The 15,392-nt window shown below is 46.4% G+C and overlaps 1 protein-coding gene across 4 annotated transcripts in view; it reads left to right on the top strand.

Annotated features, from left to right (window-relative positions):
- The window catches only part of RASAL2 (RAS protein activator like 2), a 294,933-nt gene that overhangs the window by 113,142 nt on the left and 166,399 nt on the right, over window positions 1–15,392 (top strand). For all 4 annotated transcript variants that reach the window (XM_040406661.1, XM_040406658.1, XM_040406656.1 and 1 more), the window contains exon 2: window positions 12,456–12,583. In XM_040406661.1, the coding sequence (XP_040262595.1) occupies window positions 12,456–12,583 (128 nt within the window). The remainder of the gene's footprint in view (window positions 1–12,455; window positions 12,584–15,392) is intronic.

Below are 15,392 nucleotides of genomic sequence, written 5' to 3'. Positions count from 1 at the left end.
AACAATCGGATGCTCTCAGCATTAATTTAATGCTAGGAGCATCAGGTACTTATGTTCCTGGCCAGCGGCCGCAGGTCCCCCTACTGAATTCAACTGTATAGCGGTCTTTAAGATGGTAATACAGTTGTGCTGTACTGTGATATTTGGTTCCACTGGGGCAGTATTTTGTGCCGCACTACGGTATTACTGTCCCTGCCCACTGGGGTTGCCTCAACCTTCTTTCAGTTTGGACCAGCCTACAACATGGGGTCACTTTTAGTTTTTTTTTCCCAGGGCCACTTTAAGTTTCCAGTCCATCCCTGACGTATGCCAGTGACCGCTATGTTGGGACCTATTTATGAACAGATATCAAAAAATCCCAACAGTTCTATCGACTTATGTGGGGATCCATTGGGTTTCCGGTATTTTTTTAGTTATTTTTTTTACAGCAAGAACGCATAATTTGCTATTATTGCGCTGTTTATTTTTTTTTTTTTACAAAATGCTCTTCCTCCCGTTTTAGTAAGTTTGACTCGTGAGCTGATAGGGATCATGTACGTTATATCAGCTTGAAGCAAGATGGCGGTGGTTGTAATAATGTCCAGTCTTGGCAAGAAGCTAAGGATTGTGCACATCAAATATGGATATTCCCGTATTTTATACTGTACCTGTAATGCATGAACGGCGGAGGCTGCCAAGTCTTATGCAGACACAGAATTCAATAAGAAATCGCCGCCATTCTGGAATTTGCCTCGTCTCGTACCTTACGGACCGATCTTGTTGATGCATTAGATTAAATATGTAGGAAGCTCACAAATGGCTTACTCCGCGGCTCGTGACTCGCATGCTTTCTCACCGCCAAGAGAAGCTAGATTGCTCATCTTCCTTATAGAGGGTGACGTGCCCTCGTGACCTGCCTACTGCCATATTATATATTATAGCTATGTTCACATTTTGTATTTATTTCCCTGTACATTTGTATTTTTTGCCCTGGTTGATGAAACAGGAACGTGTTCCAGAGGATGGATGCATAGCAGCATGCATGCCGCTCACGTCATCTATATGTGGGCACTGTGACTCAGTGGTTACCATCTCCGCTACCCAGAACTGGAGCAGCGCAACATTCATGCGCGGTTTATGTGGCTTTCCTCCCCCACAATCCAAAAATATGCTTCCATTTACGGAGTGTTTCACCTTTGAAACCATTTTGCAATCTACATATAGATAAAATCTGCAAAAGAAGTTAGACCGCTTTGCAAATATCTTGCTTTGATCTCTTGAATAGCGTTTGTATGGCTGCATGCTCATTGTGCACAGAACATGTCCAGTGGTCCTTACATGTCCAGTGGTCCTTACATGTCCAGTGGTCCTTACATGTCCAGTGGTCCTTACATGTCCAGTGGTCCTTACATGTCCAGTGGTCCCTACATGTCCAGTGGTCCCTACATGTCCAGTGGTCCCTACATGTCCAGTGGTCCCTACATGTCCAGTGGTCCCTACATGTCCAGTGGTCCCTACATGTCCAGTGGTCCCTACATGTCCAGTGGTCCCTACATGTCCAGTGGTCCCTCCCTACATGTCCAGTGGTCCCTCCCTACATGTCCAGTGGTCCCTCCCTACATGTCCAGTGGTCCCTCCCTACATGTCCAGTGGTCCCTCCCTACATGTCCAGTGGTCCCTCCCTACATGTCCAGTGGTCCCTCCCTACATGTCCAGTGGTCCCTCCCTACATGTCCAGTGGTCCCTCCCTACATGTCCAGTGGTCCCTCCCTACATGTCCAGTGGTCCCTCCCTACATGTCCAGTGGTCCCTACATGTCCAGTGGTCCCTACATGTCCAGTGGTCCTTACATGTCCAGTGGTCACACGTGCTCAGTAGCTCGGCTAGACCTGATGGTGGAGTCGTATCTGCTGTTGTGCAATGAAATTCAGCAAAGCGACTTCTCACCATTGCTATACCCCTGACTGTAGCTCAGGGGTCAGCACCTCAGGCATTCTGGTTGTTGAAAACTACAACAACCAGCAGGCACAGTCGCTCAGCTGTTCTGGGAGCTCCCATAGAAGGGAATGGAGCATGCTGGGAATTGAGGTTTTATAACAGCTGGAGTGCCGGAGTTTGCTGACCACTTCTGTTGTGTAGGTGGACGTTCTAAGAGGTAATTAAAAGAACAGCAGGGTGCACCATAACAGCAACATCATCTAGACAATTTTTTTTTAAATGTTTCCAGTTGGAAAATTGTTCTATTTTGCTTAAAGGGCATCTGTCAGCAGTTTTGTACCTATGAAACTGGCTGACCTGTTACATGTGCACTTGGCAGCTGAAGGCACCTGTGTTGGTCCTATGTTCACATGATGTTTTGATATAAGTAAATTAGAGTCTTGGAGCATTTCCGTTGCACCTAGAGGGTCTGCTCCGTGCAACTGCTGCGCCCTCTGCACTTTGATTGGCAGTAAAAGCATGGTCACAGTTGGCCCTGTCAATCGAAGTGCAGAGGGCGCGGCAGTTGCAGTGAGAGCAGATCCTCTAAGTGTAACGGCAACGCCCTCGTTGCTCCTAAAGTATCATTTGCATATATTAAAACATAATTTTTCTCAGCAATGCGGGCACATATGGAACATGGGACCAACACAGATGCCAAGCGCACATGCAACAAGTCAGCCAGTTTCATAGGTACAAAACTGCTGACAGATGCCCCAATTTAAAAGTGACATATAATCTTTAATCACACTTTAACAATTACAATATATTTAGTTTCTTATTTTTGAATGAAATAAAATCTATTAGGAATGTTCCCTTTTTTTTTACCTACGGAATTGTCATTAGAAGTAAAAACAGAAGGCGTTAATGGCCGCATGCGAGGGATGTTGAGTCCGTCCAGCCTCCCAGGGTCTAATTGTCACGGTGGTTGCTCCTAACAATGTGCGCTGTGAAATATTCACCACGTTGGCTGTATTTTTATCTCGCTGATCCCTTTCGCAGCGAGTTCATTGGAACTGAATAGCAGTCGTGCTACAGCCTTTTCTCTCCAGATTACTATGTGGGTGTCGGGAATTTCTCCGCCATGCTTTGCACAGCTCCTAAGTAGATAATTGCAGTTTACATTTGGCAAGTAATTGCCTTCCATGTAAGCAGGCTTACTGCTGGATGTGTGGGATGGTCGCCAGTTGCTCGGTTAGCCTTCATACCAAGCCACGTCTTGGCTCCTCTGAAAACTGGAATTTCTGATCCCTCAAATTGAAGCTTCGCTGCGTTCTGTTCAGCATTTTACATTTCCACGGCTCTAGGTCATTCCTGGACATGGTCCAGTTTCTCACGCCGCTGCTTTATTGTGAGCGTGCCTATGGATTTGGAAATCCAGAAGGTTCCAGGTCTATATCTGGTACAGAGGCGGTCCAGGTTTAGTAGAGGTATTCTGCATTGCATTAATTTAGATTAGGGTCCATCAGGACTGAAGAAGGGAATGGGTCCCTGAAACGCGTTACGGTTTTATAATCAATAAAGCTTTGATTATCTTCAATTGGTTGAGCGCGGGATTCCGTGTTTTCTTCTGCGTATCTTGAGTTCCCCAGAGTCCACTGTGAATTGAAGTGAATGCGATTAAGCTGTAATACCATAGACACCTGTAGACAGGGGTGGGGCTTTTTTTGGAAGAAATCAGCCATCTTTTTGTTGTCCTGGACATCCCCTTTAACTCCACAAAGTGCATTATTCTTGCTATCAAAACACCAGGACCCCTGATAATGCAGGATGCGAACAACGGCCAAAAAATTGGCCGGAAAAATGTTTTCCCCATTAAACATGCCTGCCAACAAACGAGCAACAAGCTGATTGCATCTCTTATACTGGACATACAATTTATCTCTGGATAATCAGGGGATGTGCTGACACCGTATGGGGAACAATGATCATTCATTCCCATACAGAAGGACGATTGTTGATTCCCATGCAGTCTGATGATCTGTTATGATTAAATAGATATAATTGCATTTTTTTTTATATGGACTTAACATTGATCTTTTGTCAGCAGCACATTTCCCCGGGTCAGTAGGGGATGTGCTACTGTCAAATCCATACGGTGTGGGGAAGAATGATCATTCGTTCCCATACAGAAGGACGATTGATTGTTGATTCCCATACAGTACGATGATCTATGTTTAAATAGACTGAATTGCATTTTTTTTTTACAGGTATAACACTGATGTTTTTTCAGAAGCAAATCTCCTCAGGTCAACTGGGGATGTGCTGCCATCAAATGCAGACTGTAGGGTGAAGAACGATCATTCGTTCCCCTACAGAAGAACGATTGTTGATTCCCATACAGTGTGATGGTCTGTTGTATATTTAAATAGACACTCGTTTTTGACACATTTTGTAGAAGGACCACTTCTCCCGTTCCATCAATACACCCTTCCCTAAGCAGGTTCCTCTTCAGCCATGAGTTTTCCTACCTGATTTAGTTTTTCCCAATTTTCTAGATGCCAAAATGATTTTCATTGACAAATTGCAGTTTTATCTCTTTTGTGGATGATACGGCCGCTGATCTTAAGATTGGAGCTGCTTCTTCATACCGAGGTTTGCTTCGCTCACTGACCTAACAAAGACATCATTTATCAGCCTGGGAATCTATACGTGTGGTTGTTGTAATAAAACATATATTATGCTTGGATAATCCTAAATTGGCCTCGAGTAAACGCTTGTGACTCCTGATTGTATCTCCTGATGCGAAGACGCAGCAGTATGCCAATTGATTGTCTACAGTTAGAAGGACGTCACGAGGAATTCATCTGGTAATGAAGGCTGAGCATGTTCCCCAAGTCTCCTGACACGAACCGTTCGGCGTCAGCATTGTATTATTGGCTATATGATCATTTGATCTAATGGTCTCTGTATGTCAGCAGGTCACCACTATGTCGGACTATAGCTGATTTCCATGTAGAGCCCCCATAGGTCTGGTGGTTTGGCAGAGATCAGTCAGTCAAGGATTGACTCATGAGCTGATGACACTTGGGTGATCAGCCAGTGTCCACTTTGCTTCAGACAGTTTTGGTTATGTAATATTATTGTGCAGCAAGCCACAACCTATTGTATCAGAGAATGACCAAAATGACTGAATTTCTCCCCCTTTACTTTTTTGTACTGTTGTCACAGTTTGTGGGTGGAAAAAACATTTTAAAAAGTAATTAAAGGGCTTTTCAAGGAGGTTACTATTTATAACCTATCATCAGGATGGGCGGACGTTTGAAAAGGCTGCTGTGCTCCGATGAGCTCTGCGGTCGCCTTAAAGCTTACGGAGCACAGCGCCATATATTGTATAGTAGCTGTGCTTGGTATTGCAGCTCCGCCTCATTCACTTGAAGCTACGCCTAGGCCAGTGGTGCCAGAGGCGGCACTCAGAGCCCTCTCTGTGGGCATCCACGCCCTGGAATAAGTCTGTGGTGTATACCAATTTCCCTTAGACTTTTGCTGCCATTCAACAGCACAGGGCGCACTATGAACGGCACAGGCAGCGCATTGAATGCAGGCAGGATATTATAGCTAAATGATAAAGTACATGGAAGATATACTGTATTGGACTGTAGTATTCCGGTTACATTTCCATGTTGGCACCGTACGATAGATAAGTGGGTTTTCGGTTGCAGTTTGGGCCCTCGGCCTTTAAACGGTTCACCATCCCTGGCCTGTGACAGGTGAAGAAGATGGCACTAGCGCTTTCACCGGAGCGCCGCAGCCTCTTCAAACAATTGATTGTTGGGGGTGACAGTCAGACCCCCACCAATCAGATATTGATGACCTGATGATAGGCCATCAATATTAAATTCTTGGAAAACCCCTTTAAACCTCTGGTCTCCACTCTCCTACGGCACATTCTCCCCAGTTACCTGATGTTCATCGTTTTCTCGCTAGTTTCTGTACTTTATGATCATTCTACCTTTTCTGTCTGACTTCCCTCTGTCCTGTTTTAAGTAGACAGAGAGGTAGGTAGGCGTAAGTAGGAGGCATGTCTCTGACTACCTAAGGATCCCTGCAGGCGTTTCCGCTAAACTTCAGTCACAGATCACAACTCTCCTTTTTTTTTTTTTTATATATTGATCACCTACCCTAAGGATAGATTATCAATATCAGATCAGCGGCATCCGACTCCCTGCAAGCCTGCCGATCAGCTGATTGCAAAGCATGAGGCCCACTGGAACCAGACGCAGCTCTGTACGTTGTGTGGAGTCTGGGCCCGGTTACTGTAACTCTTCCCATTCACTTGTATGGAAGTGAGCTGTGGTAATCGGGCACGGTCATGGTCCTGAGCTAAAAAGCAGCAAGCATAGAGGACTGTGCAGATTTATTAGAGGGTTTTACCCAACATGGCGAGCGAACGCTGCAGCCTTTCCGCCAGGACGCTCCCGTTCCTTTGCACCTACTTTATAGGAGTAGTGCAGAATCCACCCCCGTGGATTTTGCGCAGATTTAGACACAGAATCCAATCCACATGAATTCCAGCGTACTCTGACTCTACTGCGCACTGCCATCCCGTTTTCATCTTCTGCTGTAATACACTGCAAAAATGGAGGGCCCGATGTGCGTCGTAATGGCATTTAACATCGTTCCATTAAGCCGATACAGAGGGATTAGACGGCCGTTAAGTCACATTACATATTCTGTCAATTTTCTCTATAGATCGCACTGTAAAAGCCTTGGTAATATGTCTTTCATCCTCGGGTCAGATGTCACTAATGGCCCTCATCATGTGACCCATTTACGCGCCGTCTATACCTTTTCTAACGAATGTTAACATCGGCGTACTCAGCAGGTTTCATGTGGTTAAAATTATCATAATCTTTATAGCCGCAAGTGCAATCTGTAGCCGGCAGAGCCATAAGGCGACGGCTTCTGTGCCGATAGATTTCAGATTGCCTTACTGGAGATCAATTAAAGTAATTTAATCAAGGACTATGAATTCTATATTTATTTAAAGATTTCACCGAGTGGGGGGGGGGCTGCATACATAGCAGCTCCCTCATGATAGGAACGACCAAAGCAATACGGGGGTAACATGCAAGGCCCCTATATTCTGGTCAGGGGTGAGATATTTGACATTTAATAGGTAGGGCAGGGGTGGATTATATAAAGGGGTTGTGTCGCCATTAAATGTTTTGATATAATTCAGGTTACTTTGTTACAGAAATGCTCCAGTTGTGATATTTTGTCATTACTTCATTATGATGGCGTTTAATTTGTATGGTAAAAGTGCACGTCCGCCTACTGAGGTGGTCGCACATGCCCAGGTTCATCCTTCAACTGCCACCAGCCGCCTCTACTGTGATGGTTACAGGAAGAAAGCTGCAGTGGAAAGGACACACCCCATGAGCTCTGATAGGGAGAGAGCTGCGGCAGGAGGGACCCATCCATGAGGAAGCGCACGCCCCCTTACTCTCGGGTGTTGGACCCCCTACCGATTAGATACTGATGACCTATCCTGAGGATAGGTCCTCAGTATACAAAATCCCTTTAATACAAGGCGCTTACTAACGTACTGTGATTGTCCATATTGCCTCCTTTGCTGGCTTGATTCATGTTTCCATCACATTATACACTACTTGTTTCCATGGTTCCGACCACCATGCAATCCATCAGCAGTAGATGTGCTTGCCCACTATAGGGAGCGCACATAGGCACGCAGCCCACGTACCAGCCACCTCCTATCTGCACATGTGCGCTCACACAGTCCCGGCCACCAGAAAGGCCAGCGCTTTTTGTTTTTTTTTCCCTTATAGGGTCCAAGCACGACCACCGCTGCTGGATTTTCAGGGTGGTCGTAAAGCCTGGATACAAGCAGTGTATAATGTGATAATAAAAGGAATCCAGCCAGCAAAGGAAGCAATATGGACAATCACAATACATTAGTGTCTTGTATTAACTTTCTCTACATGATGAATGCCATGTGTTGATGACACAACCCCTTTAAGCAGCTGCGGCTTCACTTCCAAGCTCTTGCCATGATCACGACGACTTCATTAGCTTCCAGTGTCACGTATAATAATTCTTTCTGGCCGAACGACCATCCATTCTTGGCTTGGCCTCAGAAAGACGAGGCCCGTACTGAGTGATTGTATCCCACCCACCTCGCTCTCGGCAATGCCTGGGAAAGCCGGGCAGAGCTATGGGTCTCCTCCATTATATTGGGCACACTAACAAGCCCGAATTTAGGCAAAGAAGGCGTTCCTGCGTCCCTCTGCCCCTTATCCACATTACCATCTGAACAGGAGATGGGTGACCTATGATCTCCTAAGGAGCAGAGATGACCCTGTTTTGGTCAATGCCTCATTGTGTGATTCTGGGGGGGGGACGTTGCAGAACATGAATCCTTCTCTTTCTCCCACAGCGCTGGAATTTTTCTTTGTGTGCGGCTCTTGTGTGTGCGATCTGGCTCTTCCATTGCTGCTCGCTGTTAGCATGCCGCACACGAGCTGAGAAGACTTTTCCCCAATTGTTTGAGATCTGCTGAATAACGGTTCACCACGACGAAACCGTTCCCATCTCAGCGGCACATCAGTGCTTTGCTAATTTCCCTTGGTTGTCCCATTCAAGGTGGCGGAGGAGCTGGCATCGTCTATGGAGGGGGGCAAAGTAGAAGGTCAGGGGCGAGAAGAAAAAAGCTATAGGAGCGGAGTTCATTCTATGTAAGACAGTGGTCTCTAGCATGCTGGGAGTTGTAGTCTTTCAACAGCTGAAGAGATGCCGGTTGGAGACCACTGATGTAGAAGCTTGTTCCCCTTCACCATATCGTAGAGTACTGGTTCTTGAAGGGCCTCGATGGCTTATGTCAGGGATGCCCAACCTGCGGCCCTCCAGCTGTTGCAAAACTGCAACTCCCAGCGTCACCCTGAACAGCCTACAGCTATCAGCCTTACAGCAGGGAATGATGGGAGTTGTAGTTTTAAAACGGCTAGAGGGACGCAGGTTGAGCCTCCCTGGCTTAAGTCATCCTTTCCAGACTCGAGCATTGATCACGTAATCCCCCCCCCCAGAGTAATGGAGCAGCATGCTCCACCACCACTCCATTCAAATTCCTCCAATCCACAGCCTCGTTCCGGCAATTGGTAGGAGTCCCCGTGGTTGGACTACCACCGATCTAGTGGATAAATGCTTCTGGCTGGAATACCCCTTTAAGTCATCATGAAGGTGTTCTGCACTTTTTGCTATCTTAAGACGCCAAACACCCTGATCTAGGTGCGCGGCAGAGGACGCTGGTCTATAGATCATTGTGTAATGAACAAAAAAAAAAACTTTTCTATTCACTGATCGCAAGCAGAGATCTTAATCTGCAAGAAATGAAATACATAAAGTTCAAATCGTTTCACTATTTAGCCATTAAGCTTTATTTCCCTATAGGACGTGCTCTATCTATTTGCAGAATACGGATGCAGAAATCGTCCGTGTGCTTTCTGTATCCGTACCTCTACGTTGCGGACCATGGGCCCATTGGTGTCAAGGGGTCCTCGAAAAAAATCATCCGTGTTTTGTAGATCTGTGGTTTTTTTTTGCGGACTGCCAAAGACGTACTGGCATGTGCATGAAGCCATAAAAACCAGTGCTCTCTGGTATCAGCAGTGTTCTTCAGTGGGATGACTAAGGCAGTCCGTAAAAATCCCTGCCCCCATGATCACTGCTGTCACATACGGGATGCCCCATGTGTGACTGCTAGCAGCAGCGCTCTATACCAGATGCCCTTTGCTTTGTATTTCAGCTTTGATTCTCCTTTCGTCACGTTTTTATTTTAGAAATCCTTAAAAAATATATATATATTTATGGGGAGGAAGGTCCCTGCAATGTCCCTACGCTCTGCCTTGTCAGCAGTGACAGTTTTATGCGGGTTCATTAGCCGACCAGCAGGCACACAGTAGCGTGTGATTCCTCCTTGTCACACGCTTTACGCGGATGCCATAGGAAGGAATTTATTTGACTGTTCTGGGAAAAAATCCATCTCTCCTTTGGGCAGCAGTAATGATTCTCACCATAGACTGACTCATTTCCTTCCAGATCCCTGTAATGCAGTAAGTACACCGACGAGCAGGACACGTTCACATCTCTCCAAACCCCTGGATAATAAAACTGCAGCCAGAGGTCTGGGCTGGGCCGGGAGTGGTTCTGGTCAGCAGTCTGGTTACATAGGGCTCCTCTCCCAGTGGGTCTGTGACGCCGGCATTGCTCAGTATGATAGCAGATGAGTGTTGTCTGGGTTGAGGAAGAACGCCCTTTATTTTTTATACTGTCAGTTGTGCGCCAGTACTTTGGGATGGGACCCAGAGTATATATAGAGGAGAGAAAAAATATCAGGACTCCTGAAGTAACTACGCAAAGGTGGTCACATCATCGTGGGCCTGTGGAGCAGAGATGCCCCATACGGATTCACAGGCCCATCCTAAGCAGGGGAGGCTCTCGTCAGGAGTCCCAAAGCGGCCAAAAACTTCCAATTACACCCAAGGAATTGTGCCAGCAAATCCCGGACAGCTGGCAGCCGAGTCAGAAGTAACTGGTTTAACAATGTACCCCTGGAGGTTAGGAACCCCTCGCGTGACCCCTGTAGCAGCTGCTTTGGAGATATAGGGGTGGGGGGGTTTATCATGAGGGGTCATTTTTGCAGGCGTCTGGTGTTTGATGAATTTGGTGCATCTTTAAGTCTAACACTTCTGTCTTGAGATGTTACTTCACTTTCTACTTTCTGGCGACAATTTGTGAGATTTATTTTTATTTTTTTCAAGGTCTCTATTGATAAATCTGGCTTCAATCGGCTTGACGGGCTAACCGCTGCCACTTACCCACCCACTTTTTAAAACTGGAGTGATGTAAAAATGCAAAAAGTTACTTTTTTTTTTTTTAATCCCAAATAAGCCCAAAAAGTTCCAAAATTCTGGTGGTTGCAGGGCTTGATAAATTTCTTCCAAAATGTCAGCGTCGTCATTGCTTTTAAAAGGGTCGTTTCCCCTGGGACTTTGAGGCCATCAAAGTTGGAGAGCGGTGCGGGTCCTACCTCTGACACCTGCACTCCAGTGAAGGAGGGCGCACCACACATGCATGGCGTGCTCACCATTCATTTCTACGGGGGGGTTCTGAAAATAGCCGAACCGGTGCCCTCAACTATTTTCGGCAGTCCCAAAGAAATGAATAGGCACCGCGCTAGCGCGGCCATCGCTCGTTCACTTCTATGGAAGGGCCGAAGATAACCAAGCCTTCACTCCATTCCTATAGAAATGAATAAAGGATGGCCACGCATGCGGGCTGCTCTCCGCTCACTTCTGGGGTCCCATTCTGGAGACCCGCACCTACTTGGCGATATCCTAGCGATATGCCCACAATGTCTCAGATGAGACGACCCCTTTAATATTTAGGATAAGCTCACTGTGCGGTGCGCTACTGTCATAAATCAACACAACGTAAGGTCTCCTTATCGGTTGCAATTGACACTGGCATCCCCCACCGTTGGCTTCTCTGTGTACCCGCCGGTGGTGTTCTATGGTTGAGCTGTGTGGTGCCTCCCAGCACCTCTTACACTATGCATTCTCCTGATTCCACGTAGCATCGTTATTTCCTAGTCAAAAACTGTTTTATAAGTGTCAATTTTAATAAATTCCAAAATTCTCATTGTTGCATCGTGATTATGTCGTATGACCGTTACTGGCGCCTCGTTCTATCCAGAAGTCATAGCTTTTCAAGTTATCATCTCCATCCCAGTTCTATGTTTGCCGGCCGGGGATGGTGCGATTTCTTGTCAAGTTCAGGCTGCCATCTAGTGGCCAAATCTAAACTGCAGGGCTGTGTTGGAAATTCAAAGCTCAGGTTCGTCCGGTTCTATGAAAGCATTAAAACATTAGTGAATTCTTCTTCTTTCGAATATTCAGTTCTAGTAAAAGAAAAAGAGTAGACCGTGCCTCCCTTTAACCCTTTCATTATATAGAGGTGCCGGGAACATTGAGGCGCCCAACATTTGCATAGAATTTGGTTGGAATTACCATAAGTGTATTGTGGATCTTCATCTGCTCCCGATTCGGTTTCTTTGCAAGGGATGAAGTGTCTTCTATAAGATATGACTTGAGTCTAGTGTTGAGCGAACTTGTGTTTTAAGTTCGGCGTCTAAAATTCGGGTTATTGAAGAATCGCGTTATGGATTCTAAATTCCGTTATGGTCCGTGGTAGCGGAATCCATAACTGGATACTTCGATAACCTGAACTTTAGACGCCGAACTTAAAACACAAGTACGCTCAACACTAGACTCAAGTCATATCTTACAGAAGACACTTCATCCCTTGCAAAGAAACCGAATCGGGAGCAGATGAAGATCCACAAGTTCGCTCATCACTACTTGAGACCCCTACAGATCTTCACCTTTTATTATGTGTATTTGCTCGCTTTGCTGCACGCTTTACAATAGAAAGTCACTCTTTCCGTCATCGCTCATGTTTTCTCCTCTCGTTGCGTTTCCTAGATGTGAAAGGACCCCCCACTCACCGGCTGTCATGCGGCCAGTCGCCATACACTGAGAGCACCACATGGGAGAGGAAGTACTGCATCCTGACGGAAAGCCAGCTGGTGCTCCTGAACCGCGAGGACGAGGTAAGGCCAGAATCTGCATCTGCGCCGAACACAAAATGTCAGCAAGTGCTTGTCATCCACACTTTACAGAGCAGAACCCGAGACTTGCCTCCAGCACGGAACGTGTAATTACATCTGTTCACACCTAATTACGTGAAAGCGCTCACGGCGCACGGAAGGCAGCGGATAGGGGCTCCGCACATCTCGCATCGTTTTCTGACGGCTCATTTAAGGCTACTTTCACACTTGCGGCAGAGTGATCCGGCAAGCAGTTCCGTCGCTGGAGCTGCCTGCTGGATCCGGCAGTCTGCACGCAAACGGGACAGCATTTGTGGATGGATCCGGATGCGCGGATATGTCTTACAAATGCATTGCAAAAACCGATCCGTCTCTCCGCATGTCATCTGGAGAAACGGATCCGTTAAATATTTTTTTCACATTTTTACCGGTCTGCGCATTGCAGTATTTTTAATGCCGGATCCGGCACTAATACATTTCAATGTAAATTAATGCCGGCATTCCGGCAACTGATCCGTAATTTTGGACAGAGATAATACCGCAGCATGCTGCGGTATTTCCTCCGTCCAAAACGCCGTTCAGTGACTGAACTGAAGACATCCTGAGGCATCCTGAACGGATTTCTCTCCATTCAGAATGCATAGGGATATGCCTGATCAGTTATTTTCCGGTATTGAGCCCCTAGGACGGAACTCGGTGCCAGAAAATAAAACCGCTAGTGTGAAAGTACCCTAAAGCTTTTACCTCCTTGGATGTATTCATGGCGTCACCTCTGATATATCACTTTTATTTGAAATAAATGACAGCGGGGCTCTGAAAGTCTCCGCGGTGATGAATTTCAGCATTACAATTCGGCTGTAGGCGCAGTATTTCTTGCTATGTTTTTAAGCCCCTATGTTTTGTGTGGCTTTCATTTACCTTTTCAGCAGGGAGATTGGGGGTGATTTATCAAAGGCCGGCGTTTTACGCTGGTCTTTGATAACCCCAAGCTGCCGGGGGAAGAAGCCGTGACGATCCGGTGAGCGCTGCGGCCTCCTTTACAGATTACTGAGCACAGCGCCGTACGTTGTATAGTGGCCGTGCATGGTAATGCAGCTCAGACTCATTCACTTGAATGGGACTGAGCTATGCCTAGGCCATGTGACCAATGTACAGTGACTTCACTGGCCTAGGAAGAGGTCACGGTGCTCGGTGTGCACCACGGTCTCTTCAAAAAGCTAATCAGTGGGGGTGCTGGGAGTTGATGACCTAGCCGGAGGATAGGCCACCAATATAAAAATCCCAGATAAGCCCTTTAGGCCACGTTCACATCTCCGGCATTGCCAGATTCTACACATCACCGCCAGATCCTAATTGACTAGAACGGGATCCGGCGGTGATCCAGCTACTTTCTGGCATAAATGCTGGGTTTCGGCCAGAAAAATACCGCTGCATGCAGCATTTTTTGTCTGGCCGACAGCCAGCGTTTATGCCGAAACAGCCTCCCGGATGTGGCACGTTAGAGATGTGAACACGGCCTTAAAGGGGTTTTCCAGGTTCTTCATATTGATGACCTATCCTCAGGATAGATCATTTGATATCCAGCCAGTGAGGGTCCGACACTCCGCAACCCCACGATCAGCTGTTCTGTGCAGCCCCAAACGCTGAAACTAGAACTTGAGTGAAGAAGAAATCAGACAGCTCCGTTCAAAGTGTAGTGGCCGTGCTGGGGTACTGCAGCTCAGCCGCTATTGAAGTGAATGGGAGCTGAACTGCAGTGACCCAGCATGACCACTACACATTGAACGGCGCTGTGCTTCCTGTTCCATTCACAGCGCTAGCTCCAGCGCAGGAGGCTGCAGGGAACAGCTGATCGTGGAGATGCAGGGTGTTGGACCTCAATGATTGGATATCATGACCCTGGAAAAAAACCTTTAAAAAAATCCCACCAACGGATGCCATACAGTGGAATCCGTTACCCTTATTAAAAAATAGTATCCATAGCATATACATTGCAAGTTGGAAAAGCATTGTGTACTGCGCTTTTGCATCCTTTTTTTTTCACCAACATTAATGTCAAATGTGGGACAAAAACGTGACGTGAATAGTCCCTTAGCTTTTGCTTTTTTACAGTGATTTTCCTAGAATTCAAGCTACTCAGTCACTCCTGTGGTATCGTCCATACGTTTTTAGCACATTGTACCCAGTTCTGTTATTGTTAGTTTTCTACAGCTTTTTTTTTTTTTTTTATATTATATTTTTATTAGATATTTTATATCCTAAACCAATAGAATCGGCAAAATAATTGAAAACTTAGGAGCTCGCGTATTTACCCTGCTCTTGTGCAGTCGAGGTGAATGGGAAAATCTAGACCACATGCTGCGCTGTCGACACAGAAACCTGATCTGGGTCTCATTAAAGTCCTTACCTTCGCTTTACATATTAAAACGTATACATGCGAGTGTAAACCGATATTTCGAGGACACGTGGCAACCTGCCATAGAAAACAAACTGGACGCACTTCTCTCTATTAACAAAGGGTGATTGTGTAGTACATACCTGCTGAGTACATACCTGCTTATCCTTAACCACCCAGGCATGGATTAATCAGTGAGGTAAGAGCGGGACCGGTTACTGATCCTGTATCAATATGAACGGCTTATGTCATTGCGTACTGTAGTCACTGGTGTGCTGGAAGCTGGAGACAGAGGTGGGGGTACTCGCATTAGGTAGGAAAGGTTAGTCCTTAAAGGGGTTATCCAGTTTCAGGAAGAAAGCGGCCAGCACATGCAGTCGGCCTTTACTTGCCCAACAGATCCTGTGCCGTCGCAGC

Source organism: Bufo bufo, chromosome 9, assembly GCF_905171765.1.
Source record: "Bufo bufo chromosome 9, aBufBuf1.1, whole genome shotgun sequence".
In the NCBI taxonomy this organism is placed as follows: domain Eukaryota; kingdom Metazoa; phylum Chordata; class Amphibia; order Anura; family Bufonidae; genus Bufo; species Bufo bufo.
Note: the sequence above shows the minus strand (reverse complement) of the source record. Positions and strands in the feature narration are given on the sequence as shown.